This window comes from Penicillium malachiteum (genome assembly GCF_028827825.1).
Source record: "Penicillium malachiteum strain IBT 17515 chromosome Unknown utg000001l:1.0-8184562.0:1.0-8186909.0, whole genome shotgun sequence".
NCBI classification, from domain to species: Eukaryota; Fungi; Ascomycota; class Eurotiomycetes; order Eurotiales; family Aspergillaceae; genus Penicillium; species Penicillium malachiteum.
Window position 1 is genome coordinate 2,854,675 of NW_026643094.1, and position 21,029 is coordinate 2,875,703.

General features: G+C 48.0%; 8 protein-coding genes across 8 annotated transcripts; 4 read left to right on the forward strand and 4 right to left on the reverse strand.

The window, feature by feature from the left end:
* Positions 1-363: 363 nt before the first annotated feature.
* N7483_001068 (uncharacterized protein) lies at positions 364-2,441 on the forward strand (the record flags this gene model as incomplete). Its single annotated transcript, XM_057084506.1, has 6 exons — positions 364-552; positions 663-832; positions 956-1,085; positions 1,158-1,535; positions 1,577-2,076; positions 2,105-2,441. 6 exons carry the CDS (start codon positions 364-366, stop codon positions 2,439-2,441), a joined length of 1,704 nt encoding a protein of 567 aa, XP_056950655.1.
* A 383-nt stretch (positions 2,442-2,824) lies between these two features.
* N7483_001069 (DUF1770 domain-containing protein) lies at positions 2,825-3,509 on the reverse strand (the record flags this gene model as incomplete). The annotated part of the gene is made up of 3 exons (XM_057084507.1): positions 2,825-2,863; positions 2,944-3,135; positions 3,201-3,509. The coding sequence occupies 3 exons, from the start codon at positions 3,507-3,509 to the stop codon at positions 2,825-2,827; spliced, it is 540 nt and encodes a 179-aa protein (XP_056950656.1).
* Positions 3,510-3,773: 264 nt separating this feature from the next.
* N7483_001070 (adenosine kinase) lies at positions 3,774-5,007 on the forward strand (the record flags this gene model as incomplete). Its single annotated transcript, XM_057084508.1, has 5 exons — positions 3,774-4,259; positions 4,315-4,335; positions 4,397-4,734; positions 4,795-4,908; positions 4,971-5,007. The coding sequence occupies 5 exons, from the start codon at positions 3,774-3,776 to the stop codon at positions 5,005-5,007; spliced, it is 996 nt and encodes a 331-aa protein (XP_056950657.1).
* Positions 5,008-6,606: 1,599 nt separating this feature from the next.
* On the reverse strand, positions 6,607-9,528 carry N7483_001071 (uncharacterized protein; the record flags this gene model as incomplete). Its single annotated transcript, XM_057084509.1, has 5 exons — positions 6,607-8,798; positions 8,880-9,054; positions 9,124-9,250; positions 9,321-9,407; positions 9,500-9,528. The coding sequence occupies 5 exons, from the start codon at positions 9,526-9,528 to the stop codon at positions 6,607-6,609; spliced, it is 2,610 nt and encodes an 869-aa protein (XP_056950658.1).
* Positions 9,529-9,987: 459 nt separating this feature from the next.
* N7483_001072 (uncharacterized protein) lies at positions 9,988-10,851 on the forward strand (the record flags this gene model as incomplete). The annotated part of the gene is made up of 3 exons (XM_057084510.1): positions 9,988-10,329; positions 10,399-10,488; positions 10,546-10,851. 3 exons carry the CDS (start codon positions 9,988-9,990, stop codon positions 10,849-10,851), a joined length of 738 nt encoding a protein of 245 aa, XP_056950659.1.
* A 520-nt stretch (positions 10,852-11,371) lies between these two features.
* On the reverse strand, positions 11,372-14,124 carry N7483_001073 (uncharacterized protein; the record flags this gene model as incomplete). Its single annotated transcript, XM_057084511.1, has 3 exons — positions 11,372-13,829; positions 13,890-13,944; positions 14,001-14,124. 3 exons carry the CDS (start codon positions 14,122-14,124, stop codon positions 11,372-11,374), a joined length of 2,637 nt encoding a protein of 878 aa, XP_056950660.1.
* Positions 14,125-16,394: 2,270 nt separating this feature from the next.
* On the forward strand, positions 16,395-19,226 carry N7483_001074 (STE11 family mitogen-activated protein kinase kinase kinase; the record flags this gene model as incomplete). The annotated part of the gene is made up of 4 exons (XM_057084512.1): positions 16,395-16,567; positions 16,626-16,699; positions 16,754-16,884; positions 16,962-19,226. 4 exons carry the CDS (start codon positions 16,395-16,397, stop codon positions 19,224-19,226), a joined length of 2,643 nt encoding a protein of 880 aa, XP_056950661.1.
* Positions 19,227-19,643: 417 nt separating this feature from the next.
* On the reverse strand, positions 19,644-20,898 carry N7483_001075 (mitochondrial 54S ribosomal protein uL5m; the record flags this gene model as incomplete). Its single annotated transcript, XM_057084513.1, has 3 exons — positions 19,644-19,754; positions 19,862-20,540; positions 20,648-20,898. The coding sequence occupies 3 exons, from the start codon at positions 20,896-20,898 to the stop codon at positions 19,644-19,646; spliced, it is 1,041 nt and encodes a 346-aa protein (XP_056950662.1).
* Between the last annotated feature and the right edge of the window lie 131 nt (positions 20,899-21,029).

The following is a 21,029-nucleotide window of genomic DNA, read 5'->3' on the forward strand; positions in this document are numbered from 1 at the left end:
TGAATGTTTTGATTCAATTCCGAGCTGAATAATTGCCTTGTAAATGAGATCTCAGTCCTCAGAGATCACCCACATTCAAAATCTCGCCTTGGTACCTAGTTTAGGCAAAACCTATGCACTTAGAATCGATTTCATGTAGGAAGCCCTGTATAGATCATAATAGAAAAGCTCTCCTATTTAATTTTCAACTCATAACCATACTACACAAGCTCATTGCGTAGAAGAATAGGCGCGTAAGGAATCCATTAAATAATCACCTTTGCGGGCGCAGTTCCCAAGGACCCGACGTGACGTTTCCTTCGCGCACTTCAACTCTGTTCTTAGCATCTATCTTAACCACCCCCAACAACCCCACCTCTGAACATGGCACATTCAGATTCAGATATTTCTTCGCTGTCATCAGCACCTCCGACAGATGATGAAGCTATGGAGGTCGATGAAGCTCCAGTTGGTATTGCAAAGTACTTTAAGAAGGAGTCGGAAACTCCGCCGCCAAAGCGGGAGCCATCACCACCGCATGAATATGTCCTGGCCGATAATCCCAAGATTCCTGTGAGTTTTCCTGTCGCTGATATGTTCAATGGATTACTAGATTCTGTCATATACATATGACGCGTTTGTTATAATCAAAAACACGTTTGCTGAGTGATCGCATTGTTTAGTTCCTTGTCACGTTCCGCGCGCGCTTCCACGAAGCCTTTCCTCGAAGCATGCCTCATTTTGGACCACAGGATATTGAGAGAGGGTTAGAAGAGTCACCGCCTGGTGAATATGTAGAGAGATTACTATGCGCATTACTTGGCCTTGTTTTGAACCGCAAGAAGGACGTTGAGTATGGTCGCCACCCGATCGCCATCCCGCAATCCGGCGCAGAGCTACCAATACCCGATCGCTCTGAGCTATTACAGGCCAAAAGACATCAGGATCAAAGGAACTGACAATATATAATTTCTAGACGGAATCACTACACGCGACCACTGGAAGAGGCAATTTCGACGCATCAGTCGCAATGGCCCAAAGCATGGGAGGGCAAGAATCCCCTTCATGGGGGTCGCAGCTTTGCGACCATGTCGCCGGAAGAACGTGTATGCACCAGAGCTTTCTTTTTGGTTATGCCGAGATTTTCTTCTGACTTTTATTTTTCTCATCTTTTCTAGCTCGAACTATTAAGAGCATTGGTTCTCTGGTCTCTTTCCTCATCTGATGCCATTCAGGCCAAAATCAAGGAATCGTACAAACAAGCGCGCCACGACGATGATCTCAACCAACCGCTGTCTGTCCAAGCCTGGGGCCGAGATAGTTTGAAAAGGCGATACTGGCTCATTGAAGGGCAAGATGACACCCATTTCCGCCTGTACCGAGAAAGTAACCCCTCTCTGAAGAATATCAGCTGGCGGAGTGTCGCTGGAAGTATTCCTGAGATACAAATCATTGCCGAGAAGCTTCAGCAAGAGAAGGGAACAAATGCCAAGAAACTTAGTGAGCGGATTATGGCAGCTATTCCACGATTCGAAGCATCAGAAGAGGTCAGTTTTGTATGAAAATAATCAAGGTATAGAGCTGACAGAAAGCCTAGAAACGGCGCCGTCGTGATTATCGTCTTGCACGCAAGGCTGCGTTCTCTCGACCTGAGCCTGGCTTTTCAATGTACGAAGGCCGCACTCGTGGCAAACGGTTGAAGTACACGTACTCTGAGGATGAGGACATGTTCTCCGACGACCAATCTACCAGGCGGTCTGCTCGCAATGCCTCATCTAATGTGGCACCTGCTGAGTCTCGTACACGATTTACTGCTAGCGGAAGACAGGTCCGATCTCGCGCTGGAGGCCTATACGGAGAGGCCCTGCTTAGTGGACAGCGAGAAGATTCGGATGAAGAGGAAGAAGATACTACACGACCACAGAGATCTAGAACATCTACTAATCCTAATGGCTATTCTGGGTATGCGGCTGATGACCTTGATGATGAGTCGGAGGCTCGAGATTCTGGAAATGAAAGTGGCCATGAATGGTGCAGTGGAGATGATGAAAACGATTTTGAGGGCGACGACGAAGGAGAAAATGCAAGTGGCGATGAGTCAATCATCGATGGCGAACCCCCCTAGCCTTGTTGTCCAGCTTCGATATGGGAAAGGAAATGTACCAAGTGAACTCAAAACATCTGCCGAGGAGCCGCCTCCTGGGCAGGATCCTCTGGTGAAACCTGTTAGTCAAGATGGGGCCTCTACAGTTTACCCTACTCCCGCACCGCAGACTTCACAGCCGATCACTACGCCTGCAGCTCCAGCGGCAGTGGTAGCTGCATCGCCCATGTCAATTGGTGCCATCACTGAAGCCCCAAAGAGCAGTCACCCAACCGAAGCCAATGGATGGTCTGGACCAATTCCTCATGCCGAAAGTCATTCTGTCGCTGGAGCCCCTCAAGCTCCTCTTACCCCATGATTGAACCCGCAAAATTAAGCCTTTGAGATGCCCGTTTTTGGATAGAGAAGTCAAGAAGTCATTTATGTGTACTGTTTCGCTCCAGAGGGGAACCTTTGCTTGAAATGTATTATTTCTGTACAATAGAGCGATACGATAGGGATCGAAATAAGATAATCAGTTGAAAGAGAGGAATATACTCGTATCAAATGTAGGAAATGTGGCGTAATAATCTAGATATTGGGATATATAACAGACAATATGGATAGTACAGTAGAACTTGAACAAAACAAATATTCGAAACCATAACCCCAACGCCAAAAAAGTGCTAATCAGACAAGACGTAGCTGGCATCCAAGTTTAAGGACTTGAAACCCAGTCATAGTATTTTTAATCACAAGATATCAATCCGACCCAGCGTTAGAAAACTGGGCTTCATAGAACTGCAAAAACTCCAATAGCATCAGTCGCATTGCCCCTATTCGAAGAGCGAGGTAGAGAGTCCATAACGATGTCTACTCACTTCTTCAACTTGCGATGCCAACTTCGGGCTCTTAGTCCACTTGGGTGGAAGCTTCCAGTTATTGACCTCGTACCACCAACGACGAACTTTGCTGCCCAGCGTTTGTCCACCAAGGGAGGCACTGCGGTTCCAGAACTTCCAACCAGAAAGTGCAAGTGTCCAGACTGTGCCTTGAATAAGTGGGAGGAGGACCTATGGAATTACCACCAGTTATTAGAAAGTGCTTAAACAAAACATGACATCTCACAGGTACTTACTTGGTCCCTTATGGTGATCCATGCCACCCGTCCCCAGGTATCCGCATCCTTCAGACTAGCTAGATAACTTTGTTCGAAGCGAAGGTCGGGGAGTGGAGGGAGTGTCTGATGCCGGCGCAAGGGCCGAATTACCCGGCTCTCATCGACGATATCCGAGGACAAGCTGCCGGCGTCCGAAGCTGGAGCAGCAACCACGGGGCGTTTCTCGGAGGCCGCAGTGGACGGGTTGATGTCATGAGCAGCGGAGGGATGGGACTGAATTGAGGCGGTTTGAATGATCTCAGGGATCTCCAGTGTATGGTCGGCCATGGTGAAGTATTTTGAGATTAAATGATTGGGGAAATAGTATTTTGTCCCTTTGGAAATAAAAGCAAATAGACTTGTCACGGTTAAACTGATGGAACATATCACATCAAGTGGAGCCGCTTTCCGCCCGGTGCCCGGACTCTTTTCTGCCGGGCCCCTCCATCCTCTCCCACCTTCAGGTTCTCCTCCTGCTCCTCTTTTTATTTTGTTCAATTCATTTCCCCCGTTATCTAATACTTCCCTTTTTGTCTTCATTTTCATCTCAAAATGGCTGCCCCTCAAGGTTACCCTCTTCTGTGCTTGGAGAACCCTCTCCTCGATATCCAGGCTCGTGCTGACGATGCCCTCCTCGAGAAGTATGGCCTGAAGGCCAATGATGCTATCCTCGCTGAGGAGCAGCACATGGGTCTCTACGATGACCTCATGAAGCTTGATGCTAAACTTATCCCCGGTGGTGCTGCTCAGAACACTGCCCGGGGTGCTCAGTACCTGCTGCCCGATAACTCTGTCCTCTACATCGGTTGTGTTGGTAAGGACAACTACGGTGAGATCCTCAAGAAGACCTGCGAGGAGGCCGGTGTCCACACTGAGTACCGTGTGGACGAGACCCAGCCCACTGGCAAGTGCGGTGCTGTCATCACTGGCCACAACCGCAGCCTGTGCACCCACCTCGCTGCTGCCAACGAGTACAAGCTCGAGCACCTGAAGCAGGCCCACATCTGGGACCTCGTCGAGAAGGCCCAGTTCTACTTTGTCGGTGGTTTCCACCCTGACTGTCTGTGTTCCTGCTATCCTGGCCCTCGCTGAGGAGGCCGCTGCCAAGAACAAGGTATGGTTGAATCCTTGCCCTAATTTATAGATCGTCTGCTCACATACATGGAAACCTTCAGCCCTTCATGCTCTCTCTGTCCGCTCCTTTCATCGCCCAGTTCTTCAAGGACCAGTTGGACAGTGTTCTCCCCTACACTGACTACACTGTCTGTAACGAGACTGAGGCTGTTGCCTACTCTGAGAGTCACCAGTGGGGTACCGAGAATGTGGTTGAGATCGCCAAGAAGCTCGCCCTCCTGCCCAAGAAGAACAACAAGCGTGCTCGTGTCTCCATCGTCACTCAGGGCACTGAAGCTACCATTGTTGCCGTCGCTTCCCTCAGCGGCGAGGTTGAGATCAAGACCTTCAACGTCCACGAGCTCCCCAAGGAGGCCATCAACGACACCAACGGTGCCGGGTGAGTTAACAAGTCCCTCCGAGTTGATTGAAATATGCGGAATGCTAATATATACCGTAGTGATGCCTTCGCTGGTGGTTTCCTCGCCGGTCTTGTCGGTGGCAAGTCCCTGGAGGACTCCGTCGACATGGGCCAGTGGCTCGCCGCCAAGAGCATCCAGGAGCTTGGACCTTCGTAAGTTTGCCCGTAATGCCCTAATCTCTGTAACCACATACTAACGTTGAGCGATTTTATAGCTTCCCCTACCCCAAGCAGACCTACTCCCGGTCATAAATCAGTACCGCTCAAAATTAGATATGATGACTTTTCAACACAAGATTTTCCACTTTGGAAGATCTCGGTGCAACTCAATGCCACTTGACTGAACTTGCACCACCAACCTTTGGATGATTCAACCCTCTATACCCAATTATTTTCTTATTATATTTTTCTATTTCTTATTATATTTCCGACTTAACGTCGAAGAATCGAACGCAAAGGCACTTGTCCCTTGGGTGATATCTCTTTCTTTTTACTCCCGAGGTCGTTTCAATCAAGACAAAATGGGTACACATGTATTCGAAGGACTGTTGCGCTGGACATCTCACGTCTAACATGGCGTCTTCAAGTTTGCATTGTTGTGCGATATGGATAGAAAAAAAAACTGGAAGTCGGAAACTCGAACTCAGTGGAGATATATCCACAGATAGGTATCAACTTCCAAAGTTCAACGGGATAAACCGGGGCAGGCCCTGTTTTCAACAACAACAACAACCAACCCATTACCAATGGAATGAACATTTTTGAAAGAACTTGAAAATTTAAATGAAATGAAACGATGAGATCGAAACTTTGGGTTTTAATTGCAACATTGAATGTTCATATGGACCTCCAGGGCTGCTCTTTACAAGAATACTTAGTACTGGTAGGTAGTCTTCCAAGGTTACTACCTAGGTACCTACATGTAGGTATGATCCATCCACACCTGGGCAGATTTAAACGGTAACAAGATGATGCTAATTTGAATATTCATTGACCCTATCATCAACACTAGACCCCCACCACTTTCTGCATAATACTACCTAACCCATTCCCGAAACCAAAGCCCTTTCCAAAGAGTCGTATCTTGAATGTGCATCCATCATGTCACATCCACACGCTAAGACATTGCAAGAGGAATAAAGAAAGGGGTGACACAAAGACAGAAGACTATTTTGGTCATGACTGGACTTCATCTCGCATGAAACAGAGAAAAGAACAAAGAAGAGAAAATGAAAAGGGAGAAATGGAAACATCAACACATCGACAGTCATTCTAATGTCTCAGTTCCAACATCATTCTCAGCTGTGTCGAGTGTTGAACGCGCAGTGCAGACCACTTATCTATCTTTTCATAACACGAAAAGAAAGTGAAAGGGAATGCCACAGAAAGGAAACAAGGAGTGATAGGAATTATCGAGAATGGATCCATACATCTCAATGCAGAGCGTAGAAAACCATGAAATCCTAACTTGAGAGGGGAGACAATTCAGGTTATGAGAACAGATCGGGTTGAGAGTCAAGGGCTCGTAGACCACGATGCTGAAACTCGACGCTGAAATGCAGTTGCATCCATCAGAAAGGAAATATCAAAACGAGCATGGACATCGATCAGATCTCATTAACCATGACATATGAATGTCTGATCTGTGCTGGATAGTTCTTGACCATGTGAAACGGGAATAGAGCACACCGATACCAGAATACGTAAAGAGAATCCAGTTGCGCAGGATTTGAGATAATTTGACATCACCTTCTCGTATAGCTGATACGGGGTGAGTTAAGAATGTGCTGCAGAGCACATAATGCCATATTTTCATACTTACCGTACTAAAAACAAAAGCCGGGAATATGATCAGCCTCCTTGACCGCATCGTGGTGTCTGTCCAATAGCACCAAGTTGAGAAGCCGATTTTCGGTGGCCGCCCAAGCCAGGGGGGAATTGACTCGTGCTAGATGCAAGGCTACTGGCGATGAATGCATCATTCGCCCATGATGGTGCAGGCATACTCGACATAGCTTGGCTGGGCAACTCGTAAGAGCCAAAGGTCATTCGACCGAGTGATTCTCGTTCCCAAGTATTTGCTGGATAGGGCCGAGTTGGGACCTGAGGCTGAGCCTGGGCTGCAGACATGTTGGAGGCTGCCATCCATGAAGGAACAGACGGCGATGCATCCATTGAATTCGAAAACTGAGTTTGACCCATCATGCCGTGGCGGAGTAGTTCGTTGGCGATCTGGCCTTGAGAGGGGGACCGCTCGGACATGGGATTGACCGGAGACATTTGCTGCATTGGGGCCTGCGGGCCAAGACCTGGTGGAGTACGTGGAGATGTGCCGTCTCTTAGCGGGCCCGAAGATGAAGTGTTCCAGATACTTGGAATACTGGGCAGAGCGGGCAGCGGCGTGTATGACTGAGACAAGGACGTATGAAGAGCTGCAGCAGCATTGACAGCCGGCGGGCCCAGGCCCGGAGGAGCCCTAGGGGTCCCAAGCGGCTGCACGCCTGGTTCAGTGAAAGGAAAGCCATGTGAACTGGGCCTGATATGACCGGGCGGCGTGATCATATCCTCATTGTCATTTAGAAATGATGCAAACTGATCGGGAATGCCAGGTGCATTCTCATAAGTGTCCGACTCGACCAGACGTTCAACGCCTTCCACAATGCGATGCATATTGGCAGACATCGATGCAGTGGCTGACTGAGAGCCTCCAAACATGCTGCGAGCCTCGGCGACCGAATTTGAGTCTTGAGTTGGCGGTGGAATATCCTCGCGCTCAATGTTGGCATTTGGAAGAGTATCCGGACGACCCATCGGGCTGGAGAAGATTTGAGAAGACAGACCATCCTCTTGATAGATGAAGGTCTTCTTATCTTCATCGTCCACCAGAGCAATAGGAATTCTGTTTCCAACGACCAGGTCAAGACCATCGATAACAAATTCGCGAACCCGATAAAGCATTTCCATATTCGGATGACTTCTTTCAACACCGGGATCGGTCACACGAGGTTTAAGCTGGTCCTCCGTAGCATAGTATCGGCGAGTATTGGCTTTCTGATCTAGAGGTGCAAATCCGAGACTTTCTTCGTCTTCCTCTAGAAGGTAGTCAATCTCTGGGAGATGCACAACATCAAAGGTAGACGCAAGAAGAGTCAGGGTTCCAGCATAAATCTTCCAGAATTCCTTGATCTGGATCGAGAGAGCCGAGTCCTTTTCTTCCTTCTGCGCGATAAGGAAGTCGCTAGTAGCGAGAAGCCAGGAACTGTAATGGCGCAGAGCAGGTAGGATTCGACGCGCAACCACAGTCATCTTGTCTGGTCCATTATCAGCAGGCTTGCTATTGGATTCTTCCACTGCGAACCGTTCCAGCTCAACCAGCAAGATTTGTAGCAATGTGAAAAATGTCTTCACGTTGATACGCTCGAAGAAGATGCGCGCATTCGCCGACTCTTCGGTAGCTCGTGCTCGAGCAAAATCCTCGGCGGCAATATTGACAAGGCAGAATTTTTGGAGCGTACCCTCCAGGGATCTCTGTTCTCTGACATCCACAGCCAGCTGGCTCATAACCTCACTCTCTAATTCATCGTGCTCTGAGAAATCATTGCCCTTATAGCACTGCGCATGAAGATAGACAAACCAAGGAGCCAAAGCTCGGCCTGGGATACCGGCATCTTCTGGACGAATCAACTCTCGCTTGGCCCACGCATTCATAACCTTTCTAAATTCAATCTCCAGGTTTCCCTTAGCCGATGGATGGGGATCCCGAGCTGACAATGCCCTGTAGAGGTGATAGGTAGCACGGAAGTGATTGCCATCAGCGAGCGCAATAACCGCCAATTGATTGTGTGACGCGCCCGAGGTAGGGTAGATGACCGAAGCCAAATCATAATAGCCGATGGCCGGGCCCCAGTTACGATCCTTGTTCACTAATTCCGTTTCCCGATACCGAGAGAGGTCACCGAGTCGAATAAGCGTTGCGTGGCAAGATTGAAGAATGCGCTTCCGTAAGTCCGGCGTAACTTTGATTGGGGGCTGCGCGGCGAGGTCTGGAAAAGAGACGAAATGATTAGCATTTTCTTTCTAACCGTCAGACCGACTGAGAGGTTATTATGTAGAATATGTCGCACTTTCAAAATTGAACTTGCGCGCAACTTTCTCCAATTCCAGAATGCCGCCGAAGTGCGAAGAAAGATGCTGGATGTATCCGCGGTAGAAACGCTGACTTGATTTGATGAAGTCCAGATAATGCTTTTCGAGCTTCCGTTTCTCGACGGGCTTCTTTTTAACGTTCTCCTCTTTGTGCTATCCAGATTCGCACGAGTCAGCGACCAGAATATCTATATGCCTTCTTCCCAAATGACCGGCACTCACGCGAGAGAGCTTCTTGCGAAAGCGGGTATTGACTTTCAAGTGTGCTTCCCATAGGCGACCTTCAATGTCGTATTCTCGAGCGGCATCGAAATCGAGGAGGATAGCATTCTGGGATGCGGAGCGGAGCCTAACGACATGATCATATCATGGTCAGTGTGAACCGAGGGGGGGCGCACAGGTATTAATGTAAGACTGACTCGGCTAGATAGTGCGTAAACTCCACGTAGGTTGGTTCCTTCTCAGCGAGGCATCGCAAGAGCTCCCTTTCAGCATCAAGCGCAATCCTAAAAACCATCATTGTAAGAAGCTGTATTCAATTTTTGATATCTTGTCTTTTTCACTGTGTCAAGCACGGAGGGGTGGTCGGAGCACTCACTGCCACGCATCCTGGAACGAGGACGCCATAGTCGGGAAACCCGCTGACTCCAGGTGTGCGTCAGATGAGTCCTAGAAAGACGTCGGACTTAAAACACAGTAGAAAAGCCATCAGGCCTGATGGGGGGAGGTGAGAGGAGAGAAGATCTTAAGATCCGATATCAAGAAAAAGCGTGGAGTAAAAGGCACAAGCGCGGCAACTCCCCCTTGGACAGCGGTGATTGGATACGATAGAAGCGAGTGGGGATTTTCTCATCTACATTGAACTTGATCACTTTGACCTTCAATTATACTAGTATCTTTCAATGATGTGAGAATATTGAGTCTTCTTTTATTTCTTTTATAACCTTATCAATTCATTTCATCATGGAATAACCCCTTATGACTATCTATCTTGTCGCCACACCCTACTGCATAAAGCCCCGCCAAAGTGGACCGTGACCGATCACATTAAGCAGGCCCGACACCGCAAAGTCAGAGCTGGTAAATATGTCTAAACGCTCTCGGAGCCACTCTGGCTCCTCCTCAGACCTGGACTCGCATCCAAGGTCCCCGGATACAACAGATCACTCCACACCTCCACCAGAGAGAACGAAGATCGCGCGGGACTCTATTTCCGTCTCTGAGGTTATGCACTGTGCACTACCACCCCATAGAGAGACTCTCTCCTTTGCTTCTTATGAGGACTACGAAGTTCACTATCAGCAAACTCATGTCAACCGCTGTTCACAGTGTGGCAAGAATTTCCCCACTGGACATTTCTTGAACCTGCATATCGAGGAAAACCATGATCCTCTTGTAGCAGCCCGAAAAGAACGAGGTGATAAAACGGTATGTGATATGACTGCATATACGAGGCTTGAAGATGGGACTTTTCCTAATTCATGTCTGAATGAGTAGTACAGCTGTTTTGTTGAAACATGCGAGCGACAATGCTCGACCCCCCAGAAACGACGAATGCACCTGATAGACAAGCATATGTTTCCCAGGGTAAGTTCAGAGTAGCAATTCGCTTCCAAAGACATTGCTAACTAGTCCCAATTGCAGAGCTACAATTTCTACATTATTAATGATGGGATCGACAAACACACTTCTCTATTGAGGCCCATGAATAGCGATCGAAACCGTCGGCGCATTTCTACGGCATCTATCTCCTCCATCAACGAAGGACGACTACGACGTCGGAGTTCGGCATCCCAACCAAATACTGCAACAACTACTCCTCAGGCATCAGCAACTCAGACTAAACCAGTCACAGATGATATGGAGATCGATAACTTGGAACGGTCCATGTCGGCACTTCGGTTTGTGCCTGCCAGTGTAACAAGAAACAAGGTTAAGGCGTCTCGGTAAATTCTTGAAGATACCCTTAATTCCATAAATTACTTATGGTCCAATTCAATCATGACAACCTTGAAATGCATCAATCCCATTTAGTTCTTTATATGACCGCAGTAAAAGGAAATTATCCCGAATAATTGTTTTCAAGGTTCAAGCTTGATTGAAATCAGAATGAAATGCCAAACACATCACTGCTTCTGAAAACCACGCAGGATCGGGTATAGACAGCAATTGCAGATGACGAGTCATAATACATACAGAAAAGTAAGAATTCTCCCAGTTCCTTCCAACGTTTCCAATCCACATGTACAGAACTCCAATAGATATCCACCAAAAGAAATAAAGAAATAAAGAAAGAAGAAAGAAAAAGAACATTCACAAAGAAGGTAAACAATGAGACAAAAATGAATCAAAGGAATTAAAGAAAAACGTCGAGCAATAACGTCATTAAGGTGGCCAAGCCACTGTGTCATAGCAACTTCATGGGTATCAGAAATGGCGTTCAGATATACGGACCCCAGAAGTTCCTCTCTTAGCTCTCTAAGAGATCTGCATAAGCATCCAAGCTTGATCCAACCAGGTCGACAATCGCCCAGCTGGTATTTCCCTTGAAAGTGCGAGCCCAAACGCGGACAATAGCCACGCTCAGCTGGCGCACCTTAAAAGGATTAGCCATGAACTCCAAGTCCGGTGCACCAGGTGGATCAACAGCCATGTCAGTTTCATCCATCATGCTCTTAATCCACAAAAGAAGTTTTCGTTCATGTTCCGAAAGCCGCTGTTCGGGTTGCGTTGCTGGAATAGCGAGTAACCAGCGACTTAGAAGGAATGCACACTCAAGACTGCAAAGAGAGTGTTGGATACTCCAGAAAAAGGAGTGTGTGCGAGCCACGAAGTCGATACCCAGGCGGACTGGAATGGAGAGAGCATGAGCAGAGTGAAGCAGCGCCATGATTAGGCGTGGACTGCGAACAATCGGGGGTGATTCAGCTAGAGCCCCTGCGATTTGCATGGGATCCTGGGTGATGAGGTGTCGACAGGGGCCTAAATCAACGTGCAATCTAATATAAGCAAGGCCGAGGAGCGCAGTTGATGTGAATGCGATAGGACCCGCTGGGTTTTGAGGATCGATGCTAGATTCGGGGGTTCGTTTCCACAATGCTTTCCAGGCACTCAAGGAATTATCCAGCACATTGAGATCTTCTTGCCTTAAACTGGTGCCCTGCATATTCGGCGCAGAGAGACAAAGCTGGCGGGCGAAGAAAATTTGCTGAATTACGGCATGAATGAGGATGTAGTTGCCCAGGGGAGAGATTGGGGCTGATGGGTGCGAGATAGAGGATTTTAAGAAAAGCCGCGCAAACGCATCTTGGAAAGAGACATCGGTGCCTTGCCGCGTGCGGTACGCTCGACGCCATTGAATGGCGTTGTTGGCTTTCCATAAGTCATGGGAGCAGGGCATATTCAGCTTCAGCTCCCCATTTAAAATCAACGGGGGAATGTTGTACATGATGGAGTGCAGGTTGAAGAAACAGTAGACAATCATCTTTGTTCGTCTGTTACCTTCTCGTCGCACCCATTCTTCCCAGCTGATGGGATCTGGAGTGGGAGGTGGTTCCGTCAGGCCATGTTCACGAACGAGCCTGGCCAGGGTACTTTGGAGTGAGAGGATTTCTCGTAGCAATTCTGGGTGTCTTTCCCAGGAGGCAAACACTGTAAGTAGTAAGAAGGTTCGGATCACTTCCATATGGGCATCCGAATCGTCAGGTGTATAGATAGACGCGTTGACAGGAGGATTTGGCAGATGATGGTGTGTTTGAAAGGGGCTGCTGGTTGTATTTGAGATCATAGAAGAGCCACGTGAATTATAATGCCCAGAAGGAGGAGATATGTAATTCCAAGATGGATGAGGTACTTGCCGACTATCCCGCCGACGAAGGCGTTCTAGCAAGATAGCCTTTGCCGCATGGAACAAGTCGATTCCCCGACCATTTTCGAATCGGTAATGCGATCCAGCAGCGGCCGTGGCCAATGTGAGCTCTGGTGAGCATTTGGCAATAGACAGAGTGGGAACATGCACAAACGGTAGATGTTCATTTAACCCATTAATATATCCAGCGAAAAACCGGGATAGGGCATGTCGAGACGGTGGCACGAATCCTTTTGGCAGAACAAATGAGAATTCCTCAAGTTTTGAGACGAATATTTGACGATCAGCATTTGAAATATCCCAAGCCGGTCGAGATCCTTCATCCTGAAGGCCAATGCGATCTTCAATCTCATGTGATTCGGGCTGCAGCGATGGTAATCGGGATCCAAAGTTGGAAAATGATGGGTGTTCATCCACTTGCATTCGAGGATCACTCATCAAATCTCCACCCAGCCTTCCTGATGAAGTTACTTGTTGTTTCGAGTCCATGGATAAACCTGGGGGTAGCATTGGTTCTTCAACAGAGGAGAATACTCCCGAATCCCAGTCTGAGGAGAGGCCAACACTTTCTAAGAAGACAGTAAAATCTTGGACCGGGTCACCCAAATCTGTGAGATCCAATATAGAGGGCTCTAGACCATAATTATCGGTGATCGCTCTCTCTGGAACATGAGGAAGGGAATGGGATGGCGTGCCGACCGAATGCGATGTTTTCCTGATCGACTCCAGACTCTCCTGTTGTCCTTCCAATGCAACATGGCTCGCAGCATGCGACAATAAATTCAAGTCATAACCCCAAGAGGGATTGAAATGTGGGGTGTCTACTATCGACGGTGGTTGGATCTGCACCTCGGGAGGTGGAGGAGGAGGGACTTGGGTATGGACGGGAATAGCGTCGGCCAACTCTAGCATGCGCGACTCGTGGTGGGCAGGTTGGGTAATGGACGACTGAATTGGAATTTCATGGTGACTGTTCTCGTTTCCATTCTGTGTACGATGTTCTCGACCAGCTGCAGTCTCAGCGGGATGGACCAAGCGCTCATGTCGCACTAATAAGTCACTGGTTGCATGCGTGTAAGCGATTGGACGGTTATAAGTTGACCATTCGGATAGAAATTACCTTCGCGCAAAAGATTTGGAGCAAATGTCACATGAGAAGGGCTTCTCCTTGGTATCTAATTTGTCCTACATTAGTCCAGAGGTCACTCCCATGTTTTTGGGGTTACTCAACGAGTGCGGAGATGGCGTTGGAGATGCTCCAGGCGGGCGAAAGATCGGCTGCAATATTCACAAGAAAGAGACTTGCGATGAGCGGTAGCCTTCTTCTTGACTTTGGCAGCTTTATCGTCCTCCATGGTGGGGGGTAAAAATTTCCGAGGGAGTTGGGGTTATTTTTTACCAGAGAGGGGAAAAGAATTTGAGGCTTTTGGGAAACTTGGGAACTTCTTTGAGCGGGGAAAAAAATGGACTGTGGGGTTGGACGCGGGTGAGGGGGGGAAAAAAGCGTGAGGGTCACGTGGGATATACTATAGTCATGCCATGAAATTCATTAAAAAACAATTTATGCATAGATTCAAGTTGGAGAGAAATTGGTAGGGGGGAATTCTACTCCGAGTTTGTAGTGTGGCCGCATAACAGGTTGTTCTGCATGGTCTCCACCAACTTGAAGTGCGGAGAGCCGATGCCCAACTGGTCAAGTTGGAGCATGTATAAAGTACTTGATACCTGATATTACATATACTCTATAGCTGAATTATGGAGTATCATATATCTATTTAGTTGAATTCAACCTTGGAAACGATGTAGAGTTCTGAGGTATCTACTGGTAAATATGTGGAGCTGATACTACCTACAAGCCATACGGAGTACATGCTAGGTTAATAACAACATGCATATAATGTATCACAATTATTGGTTGGATATGAATGATTCGATAAGGTGTGTTTAAGCATACAGCTCGAATATAGGATTTGTTCTCATGTATTAAGGATAAAATTAGCGAGCTGTATCTAGTGGCCAGGTTACGTTACTTGAGGTGATCTAAATAGAAATTGGATGCCAAGACTTATTCAGAATAATTTGATATAATTAAGCTTAAATATGGGACATCTAGATGAAGTAGATTGGATTCTTGGAGCCTAAGGTTCCTACGTAATAGAAAGTAGTAGCACTGACAGGTCACTTCTAATATCTTCTCATATAGCAGTTCCAAAAAGGTACTTAGGCATACTAGTAGTAGGTAATAGAAGGTGCTCCAGCTGAGACATGATAAGTTTAAAATATGATAGTAGGTTAATAATTATTGGTTAGTACTACCAATCATCCGAGACTATGCTCAAGTGCCGTGTCAACTCAGGCTTTCAAGGTTCAAGTTGAAAACATACGCAGGTACAGCCGGAGGCATCTAATTGATGAGATATACCTTGATCATAAGTAGTTAGCATCATAGATGATGAGAAGGGCATTGGTAATCCCCGTCTACTTATATCCTGATTGGTGTATCAGTACATTTTCACTTTATGTCTTAATAATCTATACCAGTATCCATTGGATCCATGCAGCAAGTGGTCTCTTAGGACCCGTCCGAGTCCGAGTCATATAGTACCGAGTAGTCCTTACTAAAACATTGAAGTGACTTCTGACAACTCTGAGTCAATTTGAAGACACGGCTCTGGAGAACCTAAATCCTGAAGTAAGAGGTAGACAAAGTACCAGTGAGAGATACTAGCCAACCCTTCGAAGTAAGATATATCTAAAGTAGAAGTAAGAGATATAAATAATACCTAGTGAATGTGAGAGACTTAGTATCTTTCTGCTAGTATACCTATTAAAACTTACTTTTATAATGAGCCTATATCTTATCCTTGATCCGGATGTTTCTTATATAGCTCAGTTTTACTAAGATTCTTTTTCCTTTTTCCACCAAATTTTGAAGACTTGAAACATCACGATATGGGGATGCCCCTTGATACATCCATGGACCGTTGTCTCACTTTGATCCTGCTACACCACAATTTTTCCCCGAAAATCCCCCCTGAAACGTCAGATAAAATTAATTAAGTAGTTCATCTAAATTTCTTTAATCCGTACTACGAAGAGTTTTTCAGATCATCTGTGTCTTGGCTGTCAAGTGGAGAGCTAATCGGGATAAACGCCCGATCTCTCACACTAAGTGGTTCTTCCACCGATCTTCCCACCCCAAAAAAGCTCAGACATCTTCAGTCCGTTGTCCTTTCCAATTCCAATCCAGCCCGCCAGGGACCCTTTGTCCTCTTTGTTCCATTGTGCAACACAGGTCAGTATTCATTTCTGTCGCACCTAATGTCCGGGGCCCAATAGGCGGTGGTCTGGTGGTCGGGCCTGGGCCGCATATCATCGCCCCTCCTGGTCCCCAGACCCCATCATCATTTGACAACCCAGTTCAACCATATCCCCATAAACAACGACTGACCCTTTCAACAGTGTTCCATGATTATGTGTTGATACTACTCCTCGAAACCTCCGACTACGAATCGAGCCCGGCTCAAACGGCCCTTGTCCGCGGAGGCAAGGGCGTGTGATTTAGCCGCCGAACATCAAGGGCGAGATAAGGATACCTCGTGGCATCCACGGGCACAAAGGCATCATGCTGGCGAAGACGCAGTATGCTAATGGCCCCTTGGGGGTACCAACTCCAGTTACGGCTCACCCCACAACCACCACTCGACCTGGAACGGCCACTCGACTGGATGGATTTGGTTTCACAAGCCCAACCAAGTCGGATTTTTCAGAGGGGCAAGATGAGCTGGCGAATATTCGGTGAGACTACAGATTGTCAGTATATCATCCACTGGCGACGCGTACTGACTTGATATAGGGTGTGGGATGAGAAGAGAGTGGTGGTCTGGCTCCACAGCATCAAATGTGGACAGTACGAGCAACTATTCAGAGGTATTTGCTCTTACCAAGCGGTCTGAAGATGAATGGCCATTGACCTCATTGCAGCAAATCATTTCACCGGCGATAACCTGATCGATTGCGACCATAAGATACTACAGGAGATGGGAATCAAGAAGGTCGGAGATCGAGTGCGGATCTTCGTCGCAATTAAGAACCTTCGGAGCAAGGCCGTCGTCGTCACCCCCGACAGAAGAATATTGTAAGACATTCATTACTCATCACTTCCTGCGATATGTGCACTGACCTTCTATAGAACAAACTAGCTGCTTTAGAAACCGCCGCCTTATCCACCGAACCCTCGCGCTTCTCGGGCTTCCCAACATTGGGTAATCGACGCATGTCTCAACTGGCGGAGGAGTTTGGAAGACCATCTATTGCGACATCTCCGGCCGGGGATTCAGATCGATGGCGCAAGGATTACATGAACCAGCCATCATCGGGCAGCTCAGGGAATGGTCGCAATGACGGATCGAGCCGAGGAAGTTCGCACCCACGAAACCCTAGTCTCGACGGGTTGACCATGGGTCCTCTACCACCCAATTCGCCAGTCATTCGCGTGATCTACACCGGAGGACAGACCAAGGTCTTGGATATTCGGCATTGCAAAACACCCGATGAGGTCATGGTCGGCGTGCTCAAGAAACTTCAGCTTCCAGAGCATCAATACAGAAACTATTGCTTCTATGTCTTAGATGGACTAGATCCAGATCTGGCAAATTGCCGACGACTGACTGAGAGTGAGCTTATGGAAATCTGCGAGGGCGTCTCCAAGTCTGAACGTGGCCGTTTGATCTTGCGAAAGATTCATGCTGGAGAGCCGGATGATGACGAACTTCGTCGTGCATCGCAGCTGGCTGTGGATGAGAGTTCTGTCACACACCAAATCGCGTTGAACAAATCCAGTCGTCGCCAGCAGAACAAGATTCAACAGCTCACAGGTGAATCCTGGCAGGTTATCAATACTAAACAGCCAGTCTCACCAATGGGCCCCCGGCATCGTCCTTCTCCGTCTAATGATCCAGAGCAAATGTCGCCTAATGACCAGCGCAATCCGGTGGCTAAGCTTCGTTCATTCTTCGGCCAGAGACCTCCAAGTGAGATGATTATCCACGAGCTTCCGTCCTTCTTCCCGAGTCATGATAAGCAAGATATTGAGAAGACAATGCGGAGATCACAACGTCTCAGTCGTGCAGCCAGTCGCCTCAGTGTTGTCAGCAATTACAGTATCGCATCAAGCTTGAAGGATGCGCCGCCACTTCCACCCCTACCTTCTATCCCTCCCATACCCCCAATGCCCAACATTGCCGATGCCTGGCTGCAGAACCAAGGCGTGGCACCGGCCGCTCGTGCACGACCTATCTCAATTTCCAAATTTAATCTCCCCCAGGCTTCATACCGGGACTCTATTGCATCAACCACCCTTCAACCACTCCAGGAAGAATCACCAACATCAACAGAACCGAACCGGAAGTCCTACATTTCTCTTGATAGTGGCTCCGATGACGCTATTCCCTCGCCCCAGAGTACGGTCGGTGAGACTATGAGTGTTGCTACCCTTGAAGGCGATGCATTCAACGATCAGATGAGCGTGATTGTTGCAGAAGACGATGACGAGGAGGACCCCGGCCTGAACGATTTCTTGGCTGGCAACAACTTCGCACCGGCGAACTGGATGAAGGGCTCACTTATCGGCGAAGGTTCCTTTGGAAGTGTCTTCCTGGCTCTGCATGCCATTACCGGTGAACTCATGGCTGTGAAACAAGTTGAGATCCCCTCTGCTACCAAGGGCACGGACTTCGATCAACGCAAGAACACCATGGTCACTGCGCTCAAGCACGAGATCGAGCTTCTCCAGGGCATGCATCATCCAAATATCGTACAGTACCTGGGCACATCCGCTGATGAGGAACATCTGAACATTTTCCTGGAGTATGTGCCTGGTGGTTCCATCGCTACCATGCTGAAACAATACAACACCTTCCAGGAACCCCTTGTCAAAAACTTTGTTCGACAGATTCTCGCGGGTCTATCCTACCTGCACAGTAAAGATATTATCCACCGAGATATTAAGGGCGCAAACATTCTTGTAGACAACAAGGGTGGTGTCAAGATTTCCGATTTCGGTATCTCGAAGCGTGTGGAGGCATCTCACGTCCTGGGATCCCGCGCTAGCAGTGGTGGAGGTGGCCACATCAATCGCCCCTCTCTCCAGGGAAGTGTGTACTGGATGGCACCTGAAGTTGTGCGACAAACCGCGCACACCAAGAAGGCCGATATCTGGGGTCTGGGCTGTCTGGTTGTTGAGATGTTTATCGGTGCTCACCCATTCCCTGACTGCAGTCAGCTTCAAGCGATCTTTGCCATTGGAAGTAATAAGGCTCGCCCCCCGGCTCCAGAGCATGTGAGTCAGGAGGCTAAGGATTTCCTTGATATGACCTTCCAGATTGATTATGAGAAGCGGCCCAGTGCAGATGAGCTTCTAAAATGCAAGTTCCTGGCTATGCCGAAACTGGGATGATTGATGCTTTTCTTTTCTTTCTATTTTTCATTCAGCACAATGATATCCATGCATGATGGTTCTGATTTGATGGGTTATTCTTGTTCGGGATCTGGGTCTCGTTGGTCATGGAGTACTTTGCGTGTACACTTAGTGGTCTCCTCGAGCTTTAGCTTTGATTTAAGCACAGCGAATCCCATGATCATTATTATTACAATTCTATTTGAGGATAGCTACTGCCATAGTTCTTTTCTAATGTCTTTCGCTTGATAAAATTGGTAAAAAAATGAAGAGATAATACAAAATGTTGGGTGAATCGCAATGACCACTATGCAGGTCACTTCTAAAGTTACAGGTTTTGTAGGAACACAATGTGCCGAAGGGGATGAGAGGAACGAAATCACAACACCAGTAGAGTTAAGTGATTAGTTTAGTGCCTCAGTGGATGATCTTTCCGTAGAAAGGAATACCCATAGCGCTGAGGAGCAGACGGGCGTCCTTGTCCGCCTTGGCGGTGGTGTGGAGGGTGATATGGCAACCAGGAATCATCTTAGGGGGGGTACCTAAAAAACAAGCAGATTAGTATCAGAACGAAAGCAACAAAGCCAATGACAAATGGAACCCTGGGAAAAGAAGACTTACATATCATAGTTGACCTCAATCTCAGGGAAAAGAGCAACTTGCTCCGGTTCCAGACCGAAGGTAATGTTTCCACTGCTATCACCACTGCTTCCCTTAACACCAGGCCAATCTTTAATGCGAGGGAGAACAACATCAATCAGCTTTCCAAGGAAGTGATACATGTTTTCACCGTGCAGCTCAGCCTTCACAGCCACAGTATCACGACCAGGGACAATGCTCCAGTTAGCAACACTAGACTTGGACTTGAAGGTCTCAACTCGGACGTTGGAGATAGCCTGCACGGCGATACCAGCAACATGCAACCAACCGGAGTGGTCTGAAGCGGCGGACTTCACGTAACTGTGTATAGTGATGCGCTCAACCTTGGGGACGTTGTTGAATTTGATTGGCTTGCGGAGTAAACGCAATACATCTCCACCACGCGGTCCGCGGAGAGGACGGTTCTTGTGGTACGGGGAGCTGTCATCCCATTCACGGAGACGGGATGCCTTGACTGGAGGCTTGAAGCCTGGTGGAGTGTGCACGTAGCAGAGGGTGAGGATGTCAGATGCGACGGTTGAGTTGTAGGTCTGCTCGGCACGGGGAAGAGCGAAAGGACCGGGGACGAAGAGACGGGAGGAGGGATCGGAGGGAGCAGGGGGTTGGTGAGGGTGAAGAGGACCGCGATCATATTTAGGAGAGCGGAATTGGTATCTGGACGTTTCGAGTTAGGATAAATCTTTTTTTGGGACTGTTTCAAGAAGCTTCTCCGTCCTTGTCCCGTTGGGAAAAAGAGAGCACTGCGAATGGAGGATACATACCGACTCCGGGGAAGTTGGGTTTTGCGAGCTTTGCTTCGCGCAACGGGGTCAAATGACTTTGCGTCGGCATCGGAAACTTGCGCCGACAATGAAGACGAGGTCTCTAAGTCCTCGAGCTGGTCTGATAGACGTCGACCCGGGGCTTCATCGGAGACATTGCGTCGGCCCAAAAAGGCCTGGGGGCGGGCAGAAGGGGCGAATGCCCTGGGAAGTGCCCTTGCCAGGTATCTGGATGGCTCTCTGGCAGCCATTGTGTGGGGAGATATATGGTATTGTTGAACTCGAGGTTCTATGGAGCCCAGGGACCTGCGGGAAAATTGTTTGCACTTCGGGGATCAAGTCACGTGGCTAAATATTTGATGCCTGATATACGAGGTGTTAG